The sequence below is a fragment of the Nuphar pumila genome, chromosome 3, assembly GCF_984573655.1.
Source record: "Nuphar pumila chromosome 3, dmNupPumi1.hap1.1, whole genome shotgun sequence".
NCBI classification, from domain to species: domain Eukaryota; kingdom Viridiplantae; phylum Streptophyta; class Magnoliopsida; order Nymphaeales; family Nymphaeaceae; genus Nuphar; species Nuphar pumila.
Window position 1 is genome coordinate 43,327,591 of NC_143251.1, and position 18,957 is coordinate 43,346,547.

The window sequence follows — 18,957 nt, forward strand, 5'->3', positions numbered from 1 at the left end:
CTCCATTGGGTACACTTTGTCGAACCTAAACTTTTTAGAGTCTTAATCCTGCGAAAACTCTTCTAGATTCATCGTCGAAGTCATTAGAAGGACTACCTAAGTATGTGGTAAGTTCTTCCTCATCATTTGTTTCTATTTTTTATTTATTTCATTTATTTGGGGTGTGTTTATCTCTATTTCCTCTATTCTTGTCGTTTTTTGTGTTTTTTGAGTATTGGAGTTGTCACATACCATCAACCTCACTTTTTCTTTTTGGGAAATTAGATCAAGGTACATCAGAGGAGGAATTGTAAGAGAAAAAGTTATCGCACAACAGGAATTATAAGACAAAAAGTTGCACCCCTAAATTGGTTGATCCCTGCTCATTGGAGGAGGAAAGGTTTGTATTCTTGAAGAACAAAATTCTTGTCTCTCAGAGTCTATATCTAATTATTTTTAAAATATTCATTTTAAATGTATATTTCTAAAATCTCTTTCCAATAATAGAGATCTACATATGGCTGTGAGAGAAAGATGAGATTGCGAGCTGCATCCGACCACCCAGCAAGGATGCCTCCAGCGATGAGGTCACTTTGACAAGGCATTGTCCTATGATGGTGGAGAGATAATATATATATATATATATATATATATATATATATATATATATATAGAGAGAGAGAGAGAGAGAGAGAGAGAGAGAGTCGTGCATTGGGAAGGAGTCCCATATTTACTTTAGCAAGAAATGAAAACCAAGAACTTTCCACCATTCCATTAAAGGTGGAGTCCAGTTCTGACTGGTTCTCATATTTTCCAGTTCTAGTACTCTCTCTCTCTCTCTTTATATATATATATATATATATATATATATATATATATATATATATATATATATATATATATATATATATATATATATATATATATATATAAAGAGTCACTAGAATATGAGAACTACAAATATGGGCATTTTCAACACTTTTTTTGCAAATCCAACCATGTGGATGTGCTTGGCATGATGAATTTACTAGGAATCAACCATTGAATCATGTATTTTTGATGAAAAACATGATTTTTGAATGTTTGAATATTTACGAAGATTATGAGCCATTAATTTTAAAGTCTTAAAAGAATCGTGGTTATGCATCAAAATCGGATGATTCAATAGCAGGTTCTTATAAAACCAAGCATGTAGATCACATCAGTAGGGTTAGATTCAAGAGAAAAGAACAAAAAATACATGAAAATCACAGTTTACACATTAATTCTCATATTCTAGTAATTATATATATCAACTGAAGTTCTCACACATTCTTTTATTACTTATTCAATATTCAAGTGGTAGGTCGACCAGCAGAATACACACTCACACTATATTTAGCAATGAGATTGGACCAATTACATGACATAACACACATATTTGTATTACATAAAGGGTGCTGCGACTGCTATTATTTCCTTTGGAAGAGCTGAATGTGAAAGCCGTTTGGGAATGCTAAACCGGGCCTCCGTACTATCTCGCCTCCCTTGATTGTCTTCCACCTGCTCACAACCAATAGAAATAGCACATACATATGAATGCCATTCAATTTAGGACTGCGGGATTTGATTTGATTTGGATATGGACTTAGGACCCGATCCGTTGAGTATATTCACCTCAATCAGATTCGGTTAAGATCCAACCAGTTTCAGATGGGCTGGTAAACGAGCCAAATAACATTTTTATCCTTGTGCAATATCTCATTTCTCGTTAAAGAATTCGATAATGAGGGCATTTTAGTCATGTTTTTTTACTACACATTGGACAAGTCAATGCCTAAAGGACAAAGCATGTCTTTCAAATTTAAATGAGAAAATAGTAGGTGGTTGAATGCAATAACAAAAATGTGAGGCAACCTTTTGTAATTATATGGCTGATGAGTTAGGCGTCTTAATTATAAGTGTTCGGGAAGGAAGTAACTTAGTAACAGCCAGGGTTGGCAAATGAACCGAGAATACAGCTTGAAGCTCGGCTCAGATCATCACAAACTTATTCGTACTGCGTTCGCACAACTGGCAAGCCAAGCCACGAGCAGTTTGTTTGGCTTTTTCTTTTTTCTTTTTTTAATTTATAACCCGAAGAAACCACACCAGGCACAAAGACCTGGCCGTGCTGGCTCAGCCTGCCATAGATATGATCGGCGTGCCGGCAGCGTAAAACTCCAAGGCATGGAGACCTGCCGCCGGGGTCTATGCTAAGTGTTGGCTTACACAGAAAGGTGAAGTCCATGGAATCAAACTTTGACTGCCTGTTTAGCAGCCAAGGCCCCACCCCACTACGCCAACCCCCTTGGGGCAAACAGTTTGTTTGGCTTAAACGAGAAGATCATGAACAATAGGTGTTTGTCTCCCTCAGCTCGGGTATGCTCTTGTAGATAAAATATATAAGTACCATGGTATAAAAAGTACTGTATTATAGTTGGTTAGAGTAGGTGACAATTAAATTAATTAGAGGTTTAAGATTAAAAAATCTTTATTGGTTTCATGTCTTAAAACAGTAACAATTTTTTTTTCATGGGCCAGCTTGGAAATGAACCCAAGCCTGGTCAAGTTGTAGATGAGCCAAGCCGGAACAGTTTGTTCTTGGTTCGTTAAACAGGTTTAATAATCAAAGTACCTGTATTTGGTGACCAGATGGTGAAGAAAGGCTGCCATCAGTAACTTGCTGAAGTCTGAGCCAATGCAGAGTTTTGAACCCCCACCAAAAGCCATGAAGTTCATTCCCCCCAAACTTGAATCCATTCCCTATATCATTTTAATATCCAAAAAAAAAAAGGTCCTTATGGTCTTTGGTTAATATGGTCACAATCTGCACCATTCTTGCTTATAACTTGTAAGCTTACCTCCCACCTGGATGGTTTAAAGGAAAGTGGATCAAGAAACAGATCAGGATTCATGTGTACTGAAACAGTGGACACCACAACTGTCCAACCTTTGGGAATTGTATATCCTGCAACAAAACGCATTTCATGTAGCAAAGTAAAAGTAAAAGATGGGCATATCTTCCTGTACAATATAGCACACATATATTACCTTTTATGCTAATATCATCCAATGTTTTTCTGAAGACACATGCTGCAACGCTGGCCAGCCTATTCACTTCCTTTATTACCTGCAATATGTTGGTGTCCAGTACACTTGTGGAAAGCTAATTGAGAAAATAAACTTTTGTGTATAATAATAATAAGTTAAGAGTTTTGCAAGTTCAAAGCCATATGTAGCTATATGCCAACAAGGGCTCTGCACACTTGACTAGATGGCTAGGCTTAATGTATTCAAGCTGAAAGGCATCAACAATTCAATAGCGAGATGCATATCCCTTGGTGCAAGGTTTAAGCAATGGTGAGACATACAAGGATTGCTTAGATGCCTGCATATGTGACAGGCTAGTCACATATGAGGGTGGGCTACGTTGTTGCTGCGGGGCCTATGGAATGCTGAGATGTGATTAGCTTGTGTCACATGCACTAAAGCTATCCCTGGATCTCTTTTAGACCTACCAGTAGGAAGGGGGTATGCGTCGCGCATACTTTTTACAGCTACAAGGGGCGATTTACAAGCGGATGGTTAAGGCCTACCTAACCACCCTTTGCAGGTTGTTTCTTTTGTTTTAACAAAAAAGGGGTTTTCTGCAAATTGTTCTCTGCCTTATAGCCGATTTGCAAAATAGTCCCAGCCTTGTGCCTTTTTGCGAATCAGGGATCCCTGCCTTTTCATTAACCCTTGCAAATCAGTTTTTGAGGTTAACAGCTGGTAGCATCCCTGAGGGTAACCGTCAAATTGATGGTTCTGCCTTTACAGTAGGATCAATTTGCAAAATGCAAAATAAGGTAGGGGCTACCTTGCAAAAAGTTAGTAAACAACTATTTGATGAAGGGCATTCAGGTGACCAGTTAACCATGGTCATACTAATAGATGTTGACAGAATGACTTGTTTGTAATAACTGCGAGAATGGTAAGGACATATTTGCAAAATGGTAATAAGGCAGGGACTATTTTGAAAATTGGCTATAAGGCGCGGATCAAATTGCAAAAAACCCAGAAAAAAAAAATAAATGTAGCATAATATTTTATCTTCTCTTGCTCACCTGAGAAGTAAAGGTCATGGACTTGTATTCTTCCCAAGAAATCCCAGAGTTTTCTGCTTTCCTTGTACTGAGAATTTCATCATGTTCCCTCTGATTATGATACAAAATATCAGACATTAGTGAACCACAATACGGAGGAAATGGACCAATAAGAGAAGCTTTAAAGTTTTTGCATGCTGTGATTTGACTTACTGTTAGTTCTTCCACCACCTTGGGGTGGTCTGTTAGAAGCTTCATGCAGAAAGTTATAGCCAGGGTTGTGGTCTCAAAGCTCGCAAATAGTATAGCAAAGACTAGATCCAATACAATGGGTTTTGTTAAGATTGCTTCTTCCTTGTTCAACTCTTTTACAAGCAGATCAAGGAAATCTTGCTGCTCTTCCCTTGGCTGAGCAAGTCTCTCTTCCAGCATGCTCTTCAAAATCTTCATTACCTTCTTTCGGGACTGCCCAAGAAATAAAAATGATTAACAAAACCAATCTACTAAAAATTGAATCTCACAACTTTGAATTAACATTATTGTGGCCATCAAGATATGAGTTAATTAGTACAAAGAAAAGAGATTTTCAATCATTATATCCTTAAAACACACCCGTGTTAAAAAATAACATGTTAACACATATTGATGTGAAGAAACAGAAGAAGTGATATGTAGGGCGGGGAAAGTGGACGAGATGTTCATGGTTGGGCTAGTGTGTGCTTGACTCAAAAAAAGTGTCTGAGCTTGTAAAAATAGTTCAGCAGGACGAATATGAAAAATAGGTGTTCAGCTTGGCTTGGCTCGTATAAACTCATTTAGTAATCAGTATAGTCTAGATAATGTAGTGTAGAATCAATAATTCAAGTGTTTGGCTTGCATTCAATAGGTTTAGGGTCAAAATCTTATTACTTCCAGCTTCAGACCAAATATATTTTCTCGATAAACAAGATGGCATGAGTGCCTTTGAATAGGTCTATAGTTGAAATCTTGTTACCTATAGCTTTGAAACAACAGATTTCGTTGAAAATGAGCCAGCTCGAGCTAAACTTGCTTAGATCGAACTCAGCATGGGCATGGGCATGGGCATGGGCATGGGCATGGGCATGGGCTTAATTAGTTTGACTTGCTAAAAAAATGAAACAAGCTTGAACACCTCATGTTTGGTTTGTTCTACTCAGTTACATCCTTACAGATATGCAATTAGATTGCAAAAACACTTTCAGATCTCCCATCTGAATTTAGATCCAAGCATACAAAGGTATCTATAAATTTCACTCCTCTGGCTGATTGTTTGCATCAGATTCCATGTTCTCTTATTCACTCCCAAGATTGAGTGTTCCACCTTTTCCTCAGATACTTCGATGTTATCAATGATAAACAAGAAAAATGAGTCTAATTCTTGGGGTTGAAAGAGGAAGATCTTGGTTGCAAGCATCACTTGTCGGCATTCTTTAAAACAAAACCAGAATGTAAAAGCAAGAATACATACTGGTAGACGCTATGGATGACATGAGCATACGCGGGAAATTGGCGTTATGCCCACGATGAGCCTAGGCCGTCCAGTTGATGGTGAGCAGGACCCTAAATCCAAATGAGAGAAAGAGGACATCCCTTGGTTGTTCTCATCAAGCAACCGAGCTTCTTTTTATCGACTTCTGACAGAAGCCTAGAGTGGGAGGCTATAGTGGGAGGTTACCATAATCAGTGGTTATCTTGCATGGGCAGTTGCAATAACTGTCTGGTAACTCCCATGAGTCATGCTATCCCATGATGTACCCATGTAACTACCATGAGTCATGCTATCCCATGATGTACCCATGTCAAAATGGGTCGCATCAGGTTGGATATGATTCATATTTCAATATTCTCTCACTTGACCCATTGACATGGAAAAATATATCAACAAAATTTATCTCAATTCAATTTCTATGTGGGTTCACATGCTATCCTGTATCATAAGAATGAATCATACGAGTTATGGAGATGAACACATATTTATGAAATGTCATATTTTCATGCACTACAATATAATTCATTTTCAGTATTTTAGCATGTTAAAATTACTTTTATAAATATGTTGGTCTCTAATACATTTTATTGGTCATTTAACATTGTTATTCTACTATTCTCTCAACCCAAATGAAAGATCATTTATGTAGAATCACCAATATACAATGCCATAGATAATCAATTTAGCTTCATAAATGTGATCACATATAACTATAATGTATTGTCATACATCAAAAGAAATCAAACGGACCCATCCTTTTTATATATTGATAATATAAACCCGGTATTAGCTTTTTACTAAGGAGATCCGCTATCATTTTTTTCATACCGATTATATCAATTTATACTAAATGATTCTCAATCATTTGTTTAACAATAAAGTATTTTAACTCCATGTATCGACATGAGGTTGAACTCTTATTGTTATTTAAAAAGGATACAACAGCTTCATTATCACAAAAGATCTTTAGTGGTCGCTCAATAAAGTCCATAATCTCAAGACCCATAGTAAAGTTTCTTATCCAAATGGTCTGAGATGAAGTCTCGTATAGAGCAATGAATTTTGCCTTCATGGTATGAGCAGTAGTTATAGACTAATTTCTGCTTCTCCATGAGACGACACTACTTACCAGTAGAAAGATATATCTAGTAGTAGACTTTCTACTGTCAAGACATTCTCTCAAATCCATATTAGAGTATCTAATGACCTCTAGGTAGTCAATATTTTTATAAGTCAACATATAGTCATTCGTTCTTTACAAATAGTGCATGACCTTCTTTGTTGCCTTCTAGTGCATAATTCATAGATTAGATTGATATCTACCATGCATTCCTACAGTAAATACAATATCTAGTTGAGTGCAGGTCTGCGTATACTGTAAACTCTCAACCGTTGAAGCATATGAGATAGTTGCAATCTGAATATTTTTATTATCAACTTGAGAACAATCTTTTAAACTCAATTTATCCCCTTTCACTATGGGTGCCAAACTCGGAGAACAATTTTTCGTCTCATATATTTTAAGAACCTTAAGGATATAGGATTTCTGAGAAAGGTCAAGAACACTCTTAGTTTTATCACGACGGATCTCAATTTTCAGGACATATGCAGCTTTACCCATATCTTTCATGTCAAAATAAGAGAAAAAAAAATCTTTTGTCTCATATAATATGCTTAAAATATTAGTTGCACTACAACAGAGCAGTAGATTAGCGACGACCACCTTCCGTCGCTAATCCGTCGCTAATCCGTCGCTAACCATGTTAGCGACGGATTAGCGACAACGCGGCGACAGTATGCTTACGTCGCGAATATTTCGACGCTAACTGGCAACGGAATAATTCCGTCGCCAAGTCCGTCGCTAATTGCGACGGAATAACGAGCGCTATATTCCGTCGCCAATCCGCCGGTACTAAACGGCGACCACGGCGTGGGGACGAATTTAATTCCGTCGCTAAGCCGTCGCTAGATTAATATGAATAGCGACGGAATCATCCGTCGCTAATCCGTCGCAAAAACAAAAAAAAATAAAAAAAAATTTATTTAAAAATTAATTACGGAGAACTGTACAATTTATATTTCCTGTACAATTTATATTTCCTGTAAATAAAAAACAAACCACACAAAAAAATTCATATAACAAGTATCAATAATAATTAATCGTTCCACCTTAAAACTAAGAAGTTTAATTATTTACAATTCAACAATTACAATTAGGAAAAATAAAAAAAAATAGAACTTCTTCAACACAGTAATCATCGCCAAGATTTTGTGCGTCTTCTTGTTCATTGTCTTTATCTGTCCCTTCAGCTCCACTACCTTGATTATCGCTAGCAGCCTACACAAGAAAAGAACAGTCAGTATTGATAAACAAAATATAATGAAATAAATTACACACTATATGTGATTCTATCATGTGCTCATGTGTGATCTAAGGCAATAAAAAAACTCTATATGTGATTCTATCATGCTCATATGTGTGCTAAGGCAGTCAAAAAATTGAATATGTGATTATAGCATATTCATATGTGTTCTAAGGCATATAAAAAAACTCTATATGTGATTCTACCATGCTCAGATGTGCTTTAAGGCAGGCAAAAAACTATATATGTGATTCGATCATGCTCGTATGTGTGCTAAGGCAGTAAAAAAATTGAATATGTGAATATAGCATGCTCATATGTGCTCTAAGGCAGGCAAAGCCAAAAATTTTATATGTGATTCTATCATAAATGATATATAACATGTTCATATGTGTTCTAAGGCAGTTAAAAAACTCTATATGTTATTATAGCATGTTCATATGTGTGCTAAGGCAGTCAAAAAACAGAATATGTGATTATAATATGCTCATATGTGTTCTTAGGCAGTAAAAAAACTGAATATGTGATTATAGCATGCTTATGTGTTCTAATGCAATCAAAAAAACTTTATATGTGATTCTATCATGCTCATATGTGCTCTAAGACAGACAAAAAGTTAAATATATATATATATATATATATATATGTGATTCTATCATGCTCATATGTGTGCTAAGGCAGTAAAAAAATTGAATATGTGATTATAGCATGTTCATATATGTTCTAAGGCATCTAGAAAAACTCTATATGTGATTCTACCATGCTCAGATGTGCTTTAAGATAGTCAAAAAAACTATATATGTGATTATACCTGAGAGGGACCTGGAATCGAAGATCCCCTATCCTGAACAGCGGCCTTGATCTCATTTCGGAGAAAGGGGGCGACGGTGTATTGGAAATAGTTATTCAGTGATTCATTAATGATCTCGCGTACATCATCACCGGAAAGAATAGTCGGTTGCTTGGAGCTTATGTCGGCGCAAGAAGTTGGTGAGCCGTAACTGGAAGAACCAATAACTGGTGAAGTGTTCATATTACTCCCAAACCCGAACACGCGACCTTTTTTGGGTTCACCTGCTGCAGTCACCCATGCTGTAGGATCAAATGATGGATGCTGAGTAGCGTCTTCACCATATCGCTCTACCATTTGTTGCTCATATGCCTCATACAAAATAATGTTTAAAGTATTCATTAATAATTAATGATAACATTATGATGACTTGCATATATATTGCAATGATTATTAATAGAATTAATACATATCGTTGTCGTTCTCGCCTTCTCTGATACGAAGACTCCCGTGGTCTTCCGTTTATGTGTTTCTACAAACACATCCTTATATGGTACACTGCCTCCTTTTTCTGCTTCCTGCGAAGTTAAATGACAAAAGATTTAGTACACAAATTTGCAACTATACTTATAAAATTAATATTATATATTGATGAGTTACCATTTTCTTTAGGTGGCTCCCAAATGTCTTAGATCCACCTGTGTGTAGATGGGCTTCGGGCATCTTCGATCGATTTTGTGAAGCCTTCGCAGAGCGATTTTTAAATGCATCTCCCGCCCACATATCGCACATTTCATCCCAGTAATCTCTCCTGATAGTAATAGGACCATGGCCCTTCCACAGTAATGGATCATCTACTACGCCAGATGCTTTTTTTGCTGCAGTCTTCATAGTGTGCAGCATGTCTGCAAATCGATTGGCAGCCACCTTCTGCCACACCTTCCTTGCATCATTTTCTTCCACCGTAGTTGCAAAGCGATTCGAAGCCTACAAATATTTTCAGAAAGTTAGTAGACATTGCTTAAATAAATTAAATATGAAACACATTAACTATGAGGAACAACTGTATACCATGAATGAGGACCACAATCTGTCTAATACCTCCTTTGGGTACTCTTTCCATTGAGCAACTGGTCCTGGTAGATGTTGAAGAAGTGAATTCCTAATCTCTCGTACTACTTCTTGTGGCTCAAACCTCGTGCTGCACATGAATTGTTACACAGTAAATATCAATATAAAATATTTAAAAGATATGCAATAATTGAAAACAAAATACTTACGGTCGATTATCGATATACACTATTCGAATGAGTCTTCTTGTGCCAGCCTGTGAAGACCCTGTTTCCTGTGTTGGCTGTTGACTTGTGCGATCAACTTGACTTGTGCGATCAACTGGTGTAGGTGGGTCGTGTACAGGCGCAACATCATCTGTAAAAAAATACACACCAAGTTCTCAGAATGTGCATTTGAACTAATCAAGCATCTAATTAGTTATATGATATACCTATCACAGGAGCCCGTGAAGATGAAGGTTGAGCCTGGCTACTACTGGATGAGCGACCACTATAACCTCCACGAACCATATTCTAACAAATAACATATGTCATACAATACATTCAAATAATTCACATCAAGTATTACAATGCATTCAAGTCATTCACATCAAGCATTGCAATGCATTCAAATAATTCAAATCATTGACATCAAGTATTGCACTAATTCAAATCATTCGTTAATTGCATAAATTATAATACATTCAGATAAATTACAATGCATTCGAATCATTCGTATCAAGTATTACAATACATTGAAATAAAATTTTTAATCATTCACACCAAGTATTGCAATACAACTCACATCAAGTATTACAATGCATTTAAATAGAGGTTTGTAGTATAAGATTTTTTTCACTAGCTTGAGAATTCTTCCTCGTCACTAGTTTGACTTTCTTCTTCTTCTTCTTCTTCTTCTTCTTCTTCTTCTTCTTCATTGTTTGCCCATCCACTTGGTACATCATTTGGATCACATTCCTCTATGAATGTTTCATCAGCCAATGGAGATATGACATGCATATCATGCGCAACATCGTGACCATAAGCGAAGTCACAGACATCATCTGATTGATAGTAATCACTGTCTTCAGCTAACTCATCTTCTTGTAACTGATCATACTCGGGGTATAGTTTGGATTTCACCTTGCAAACTGCCCACCATTCATTTCTATCTGACTTTTTTATACTCGGATATGAAGTATAATAAACTTGTTGAGCTTGCGAGGCTAATATGAATGGTTCATATGTTTCAAACCTGGATTTATGATTCACCTCCACAATGCCTGAAGCTTTGTCGAGTCTTGTTGCAGTTGGATCAAACCAATGACACTTAAATACCGTAACCCTGTTATTCATGCCTAAGTAAGTCAACTCCATTATTTCCTCTATAACACCGTAGTAATCATGTTCATTTTCACCGTAGCTGCTACCCTTGACACACACGCCACTATTTATCGTTGATTTGTTTATACCGTAGTCTTTTGTATGGAATCGATAACCATTTACGATATACCCGTTGTAGCATTGCACATGTCAAACAATAACAAGAATTTTGATGCATGCATTGATAACTTAATATTTTCATGTGCAAACTATTAATGACATGATACAATCATTTGAAGCATGCTTTTATTATAAAATTTCACATGGAAGTCAAAATCAAATTGAAAGTAACTACATGCAAGCATGGATACAATTACATCAAACATTGCAATACATCATAATCATTCATATCAAATAAATGGCAAACATGTACCTGCAGCAAACACACTTCAATATCTCACTAACTACTACCATGCTTAGCATGGACTCCGTACTCCAAAAATAAGAACACTTCCATATTTCTACATTAAAATCATGCTCAGCATGATCTCGGAACTCCAACAAAGCAGTCCTAGATATCAACAACTAAGTGAGTGTGTGAACAATAAAGTGCTGCATTCAATAAATTAAATAACATGTGATACGTTTGCATCACTTACTCACCACGGGTATTTACCCGATTTGCATTGTTTTTGTCATTTACTTACCACAGGTGGCCGAGCACGAGTTGGTTCCGTTGAAAAATCTGCACAAAAACAAAACAAATTAAGTAACAAACTAACTAATCATGAAACAAGATGAAACACTAACTAAAAAAATTAAAACAAATTAAAACAACTCTAACTAATTGAAAGAAGAGAAAAGAAAAATAGTATATATGTTAAGCCAAATCTAACTAGAAGATGCTAATTTAACAAACCAGCTATAACATGTTGAACCAGTCGACTAACATAAAGTCATAGACAATTTCTAATCTGAACTACTTAGCAAAGGAATAGTAAATCAATCAATTAGTTTACTAGAAAAGATGTGAACTCCGTTTAACCACCACTATCATAAAGAATTCAAATAGCCCTAATCTAACTAACTGATTGTGAGAACATTAAATACTAATCTATCTAAGAAAAATATAATTATAAAAGACCAATAGATTGAAATACTCTAACTAACCAGATTTCAAGAAAACAAATTGAAGTAAAACTAACTACCAGTAGACATTAACAAACTAACAAATTGAACAACATGGACAACTTGTATATATACATTACAAAAAAAATTTCAACTTAAAATCCATATGGACAACATATATGCAAACTACACTTAAAACCATATGGACATCTTATATACACATATTACAATTTTTTTTTCAAGCTAATCACATGGACAACATAGGGATCACATAATAACTTTTTTTTTTTTTAAAAAGAGATCACATGGGCAGCATAGGTATCCATAACAAAAATTCTTTTCAAAACAGATCACATAGGCAACGTAGGTATCTCATAACAAATTTTTGTTAAACCTAGCCGAGTGGAAGAGAAAGAGATAGACTAAGAAGGTTGGAGGCCTTGTGCTCAGCCAAGCTCCCTTCCACAGCCCCTTTTCGCGTTTTTCTCTCAAGGTACGGGTATTTTCTTATGTGAAACGTTTGAGAAATTGGGTAGAGGTAGGATTTCCATGCATGTTTTGATGGAAATCCATGGCGAATCAGTGGATCTACGAATCCACTATGTTATATTGATATTTTTCCTTGTTTTTCATTTTTTTTTTCAAAAAGAAATCCATGGCACGATCGATGTGGTATGGGTGTCGGCTGACAGACCAGCCGAAGTCAAGCCGTGAACCCTCGTTGTTGGCCCAGCCGAGTGATCGGCTGGGTATGATCCCTTTATTTCAAAAAAAAAAATCTTTTTATTCACGTTGGTGGCTGTTGGCTGGCTGGCAGCCAGCCGAGTAGCACTCGGCTGACTGCCAGCATGCTGGCAGGTGCGCCAGGCCCAGCACCCAGTCGGCTGGGTGCTAGGCGAGCCTATGACAGGGCCATAGCCGGCCCAGCCGACAAAAATTCTTTTCAAAATAGGGAAGGGGGTTAAACCCCCTGCCGGAAAGGCAGTTCCGGCATAGGGGGTTGACCCCCTGCCGTGCCTTTACGGCAGGGGGGTCGACCCCCCATGCGTTTCCGACAGGGGGTCGACCCCCCATGCGTTTCCGGCAGGGGGTCGACCCCCCATGCCTTTCCGACAGGGGGTCGACCCCCCTTGCCGGAAACGCAGGGGGTCGACCCCCCCTGCCGGAAAGCACGGCAGGGGGTTAAACCCCCTCCGTTTTCGGCAGGGAAGGGGCGTACCCCCTGCGTTTAGAAGAAGAAGAAGAAGAAGAAGAAGAAGAAGAAGAAGAAGAAGAAGAAGAAGAAGAAGAAGAAGAAGAAGAAGAAGAAGAAGAAGAATATTACCTGCGCTTCGCCGGACGGTGGCGGGAGGTTGACGGGGAGCGGCAGCTGGCGAGCGCCGGCTGGCGAGCGGTGGACGGGGAGCGGCGGCTGGCGAGCGGCGGTGGCCGGACGGTGGCGAGAGCCGACGGGCGGCGGGAGGGAGCAATACAGCGAAACAGGGAAAAGAGAAAGAGGGATGGGATTAGGGATTTACGCGACATTTAGCGACGGCTTAGCGACGGAAAAATTCCATCGCGAAGCCGTCGCGAAACCCAAATACCAAAAAAGCGACGGAATATATTCTGTCGCTACTCCGTCGCTAATTAGCGACGGAGTAGCGACGACAGAGTTCCCTCTCTAAATCCGTCGCTAAAATGGTGTTCTTGTAATCAAAAGTAGCGACAAAAACATGCAGTCGCTAATCCGTCGCTAAGTAGCGACAGATTAGCGATAAAAGTCGTTTCCTCGCTAATCCGTCGCAAATTAGCGACAGATTCTATCTCTAGCTAATCTGTCGCTAAGTAGCGACGGGAAAAATCCGTCTCTAATTTCCGTCGCTAATTAACAATTTTCTTGTAGTGTTGTGAGAAAAATATCATCAACATATAAAACCAGAATTATGAACTTACTCCCACTAGCCTTAAGTTATATGAACTAATCAATAATATTTCTAATGAATTCAAAATTCAAAAATACATGATTGAATTTTTTATATCACTGGCGGGTGACTTGTTTAAGTCTATAAACTGACTTCTTCAATTTGTAAACTAAATGATTTGAGTAATCTATACTGAAACTAGGAGGTTGTTACATATATATATATATTCTCTTCTAGATTCTCATTTAGGAAAACAATTTTCACATTCATTTGATGTAGCTCTAAACCAAAATGAGCTACGAGGGCCATAATTATTTTTAATGATTCCTTAGTTGAGACAAGAGAAAAGTTTTATTATAATCAATGCCCTCTATCTGTGTGAAACCCTTTTCAATGAGCCTAACCTTGTACCTCTTCACTTACCCTTTGAAGTCTGTCTTGATCTTAAAAACCTACTTACAACCATTAGGTCTTACTCCATCAGGTCAAAATACAAGATCCTACACTTGATTCTTTGTCATAGAGTCAATTTCTTCTTTCATGATGTTGATCCAATGTGTCAATATTTCACTTTCAATAGCTTATGCAAAGGTGAAGGGATAATCATTAATGTCTATGAAATCATTAGGATCATGCAAATACAACACATAGTATGAATGAATAGCAGGTTTTTTGGTTCTTATAGACCTCCATACAGGTGCTATAGGTGGTTCAAAATAGACCTTTTTATCATGTTGTTATTGTATATCCTCATTAACAACTTATTCTACTTATGCTTAACATTCATTCACCAAATTTTTTGTGATATTATCTAAAGCTACAATGATAGGAAAATTGAGCCCTTATTCTTCGTAGGTATAAAACCTGAATCCTGTATTTTCTCAAATTCCAAACCCATCTAGATCTAGACCCAAGTCAGATTGTGAAACTCAACCTGCTCCAAATAGGACCTGGGTCAGATCCTAAAACTCGACCCAATCTAGACCTGAACATGATCCAAATAGGACCTGGGTCGGATCCGGGTCCTTATTCCAATCCAGGCCCATAATCGATGCATAATGTCCAGGTCAGATCTGGATCCTAGATCAGATCAATCTGGATCAGACCCAGACCTAGAACCCAAATGGGATCGGGTCCTTACCCGATCCACCAGGACCATATCGGATTTTGTTCATGGATCGGGCCTGCCCCGAGACATGACACATATCTGATCCACCCGAATCCTTGGATTCGGGTTTGGATCAGATTCGTAATTAGCGGAAACAACCTGATGCACTCAAAATCGTTTGGGTCCAGTTTTGGATTGGAATACCCGATCCACCCTTATGGCTTTCAGTTTCTCAAAAATCGAATGCCATAGTCTGCGTCCATGAGGAAAAAAATGCACCCCCGTCAGTTTCAGCTGATGGCAGCGGTTTCACTGGCGATAGTGACCACCTCTTCCCCCCGGTGACAACAACCCTCCACTAGCAGACACCGACAAAGGTAAGGGAAAAAGTTATATATATATATATATATATATATATATATATATATATATATATATATATATATATATATATATACATGCATCGCCAGGGTTGCCATCCCCACTGGCGGCGACGGTCGGTTCATGGCGACCTATCGCCGTCTTCCACGACCGTCCGCGGGCAGTTGCAATGGCTGGAAGCAAACAAAAACCAAAAATTCCCTCTCTTTTTTTATACATTTGTCGTCGGTTGCCGGCTAAAGCAGTCGACGGCGATGGCCAGCCAAAGTAGCCGACAATAACCAATCATCGTTGGCCTCCGCCGTCCACCGGTAGTTGCAGTGACTGTAGGCAGGGAACTTTTGTTCCTTGTTGTTGTAGTGATGCATACCACCGGTTGCCTCTAGCGGTCGGTCCCGGATGCCGTCGGTGATGGCATCCCACCTTTGACATCGACTTCCCTCTATCGGCGATAGCGTCTGCCCAAAGGTCGACAGTTGCAGGTTGCAGTTGCATTATCAGGGACTCAGTTCCCTGATTTTTGTAGTAACACCTTCAATCGCCAGCTGCTTGCGGCGACTGATCCTGGATGTTGCTAGTGACGACATCTCACTACCTGTGATGACCTGCACCCCCTGTCCTTGCTAACCTCCTTGTTGCGATCGGCCACACTATTGTTTGCCCCGATAGTCGTCGGTGACCATCCGCCGACAAAAAACAGCCAACAATAGGTTGGCTATGGCCCTAAGCAAGAGGGTGGGTCTTTGCCGGAAAACATAAGTCGGTAGCTCTAAAAAGAAATATGGTAAAAAAAATAGGATTCCCGTGAGTGTCGCAAGAACGTTGACGCACCCACACATGCAACGAAATGCGAGGTGTGGGCTCATAACCCAATGTTGATGTTCTTCAAAATAGAACCGGAATGTAAAAGCAGAAATATATTCTGGTAGATGCCATGGATGAAACGAGCGTACACGGGTGCTCAACGTTCTCCTCAGCCTATCGATGCCCATAATGAGCCCAGGCCATCAAGTCGATGATGAGTAGGATCCTGAACCCAACTGAGAGAAAGAGGGCACCCCTTGGTTGTTCTCATCAAGCAACCATGACTCTTTTTATAGACTTCTAACAGAAGCTTGTAGTGGGAGGTTTGCATGGGCAGTTGGAATAACTGCCCTGTAACTCCCATGAGTCATGTTATCCCATGATATACCCATGTCAAACCGTGTCACATCATGTTCGATACAATCCATATTCCAACGTCACTATGCTTGGAGAAGTAGGTTCTACTCATCCTCATGTCATCCCTATCTTCATACACGTCCTTGGGATCTCATTGATGCAAGTTATTTTGATCAAATTGGGGTCCATATTGTGAACTACATCTTTAGTGAAGATTGACATTTAAGTCACTGAAATCCAACCTGCCTGCGGGGTTTTTTTGGTGATTCAAAAATTAACGGTAAACAAAACAAAAAAATTTGTGATTTAAAAAATCACATTTTTCATTAAAACAATTAGATCCAAGGATCGTTTCTTGTTAAATCGTTTCTTATTAAATTGACCATGTTGCATCAATCTATAAGATCATATTTGATGAAAACAACATCATAAGAGGGGTATCAAGATGGGGGACGACACAGGGGATGAGTGAAATTGAATGCATATTGTTCGGGTGCTACTGGACAACTACCATGTTGTTTGGAGAATGGAAGGATAGGAGCAGTTGTTTCAGTTTGGTATTTTGGTTGCACATTCTCTTTTGTATTGTTTGGTGATTGACTCTGTAATAATAAAGCTCTCGATAGTCTCTCCTTCGATGTAGGCATATTGCTGAACCCCATATATCTGTGTGTTTATTATGTTTGTGTGAGTTCCGTAATTGTGCCAACATCAGATCTAACCAAGTGTGATCTTGTGCACAGGACTTGAAACTACAACAGATTCAATAAAAAATAACCTCAAGAGTGATTTTCATACCTGTAAACATCTATGAAAAGAAGTGCCTGGAATATTCAGTGGAAGTGAGAACAAACTACCCATAAAATCAATAAAGTTCCTTTTCAAGTCCTCTGCAGCCTTGGATGTGTCATAACTTACCAACTTTTAAGCAGTAAGATGGAATATCATCTGTCAGAAGATGAACAGAAACATAAAAAGATAAAAAATAGCCCTTTGTTGAACTTAAAACCAAGAAAAACAAATTGTGGGGAGGACTTGTGTTGTGTTTAGATAATTCAAGTTTGTGGGGTCTTAAAAATTTACACTCTCAGTTGCGTCCATGAGTTCTACACTGGGGAGTGAGAGCCATGAAAGGAGACTTGTGGAAGCAGCCTGTTCTACTTCAGGAAGCAGAGACTGTTTGAGATTTTCAGGTCCAAAGCGACTCATAAAGAGGTGCTTGACATACTTGAAAGTGGACCCATGTAGTGAACCAATGCCCTCTTCACCAATGATCTCCTTGAATGAGTCTGGATACCACAACTGAAACAGACGGTCTTCCTGCTGGAAGATGAGATTGTTGAAGTCCATGTCCGTAGAGACGATTCCTGGCTTGCCAAACAAGCTAGTCATAAATATCGGCCCATATCTGCATCCAATATATATATGATCAGTATGATAAAGAGGATAGATAACAACAGTTTATTTGGTTGTGAAGAGTTTGCAGGAGGTTGTTTACTTTTCTGTTCTTTCTTTAAAGAAAGAAGGAACGTCGGTGGAAGCGTTGGGAGCAATGAACTGGAAGGTTTCACCTACAAGGGGAAGTCCAGTTGAACCAGGCGGCAGCTTCCCGCGATGCTTGGGGCTCTTCCATTTGTAGATACTGAAAGTAACACCTATGACAAAAATCGCCACCGTCCATAACTCGAGTGACCACATTTGTATAATGAGAGAGAGAGAGAGAGAGAGAGAGAGAGAGAGAGAGAGAGAGAGAGAGAGAGAGACTTATGGAAGACTGGCGGCAAGAGGCAAGGAGCTCCTTATATATAGGCGAGGCGTGAGCAAGCAGGTAACTGACCTCTGAAAACATGTTTGCTTGGTTGGATCCACCTCTGATAGCTTTTTTCATGTTTTTGGTCTCTGAAATAGACATGACATCAGCATTAGCATTTGATAGATGATTTGACAACACTTGTTTTAAAATCACCACCGTCCATTACTTCAATCGCCACCAATCATTGTAAAATGATGACATCGGCACTTTGGGTGGAACCACTGTGATGACATCAACATTTTGGCGGGGTCCCACTGCCGGCGCAATGAATGGTGGTGATTGAAGTGATGAACGGCAGTGATTTCAAAAGACAAAAAAAACTGTATTTTTGTCAAATCCCTT

The 18,957-nt window shown here is 38.6% G+C and overlaps 1 protein-coding gene across 1 annotated transcript; it reads right to left on the reverse strand.

Annotated features, from left to right (window-relative positions):
• Positions 1–1,307: 1,307 nt before the first annotated feature.
• Positions 1,308–18,500, reverse strand: LOC149842732 (cytochrome P450 87A3-like). The gene is made up of 8 exons (XM_090000727.1): positions 18,301–18,500; positions 17,886–18,210; positions 4,299–4,550; positions 4,107–4,196; positions 3,052–3,130; positions 2,862–2,968; positions 2,636–2,763; positions 1,308–1,521 (listed from the first exon to the last, which is right to left on the reverse strand). The coding sequence occupies exons 1-8, from the start codon at positions 18,498–18,500 to the stop codon at positions 1,431–1,433; spliced, it is 1,272 nt and encodes a 423-aa protein (XP_089856853.1). The 3' UTR covers positions 1,308–1,430.
• Positions 18,501–18,957: the final 457 nt, after the last annotated feature.

Excerpts from the sequence above, each read along its gene's own strand:
- LOC149842732 (XM_090000727.1), bottom strand. The coding sequence starts at position 18,500 with ATGTGGTCACTCGAGTTATGGACGGTGGCGATTTTTGTCATAGGTGTT. Across the intron at positions 4,551-17,885 it reads TCATGGACGCAACTGAGAGT|TCCCGAAAGAAGGTAATGAA; the intron begins GTAAATTTTTAA and ends TTTCTTGGGCAG. Across the intron at positions 2,969-3,051 it reads GGATGATATTAGCATAAAAG|GATATACAATTCCCAAAGGT; the intron begins GTAATATATGTG and ends GTTTTGTTGCAG.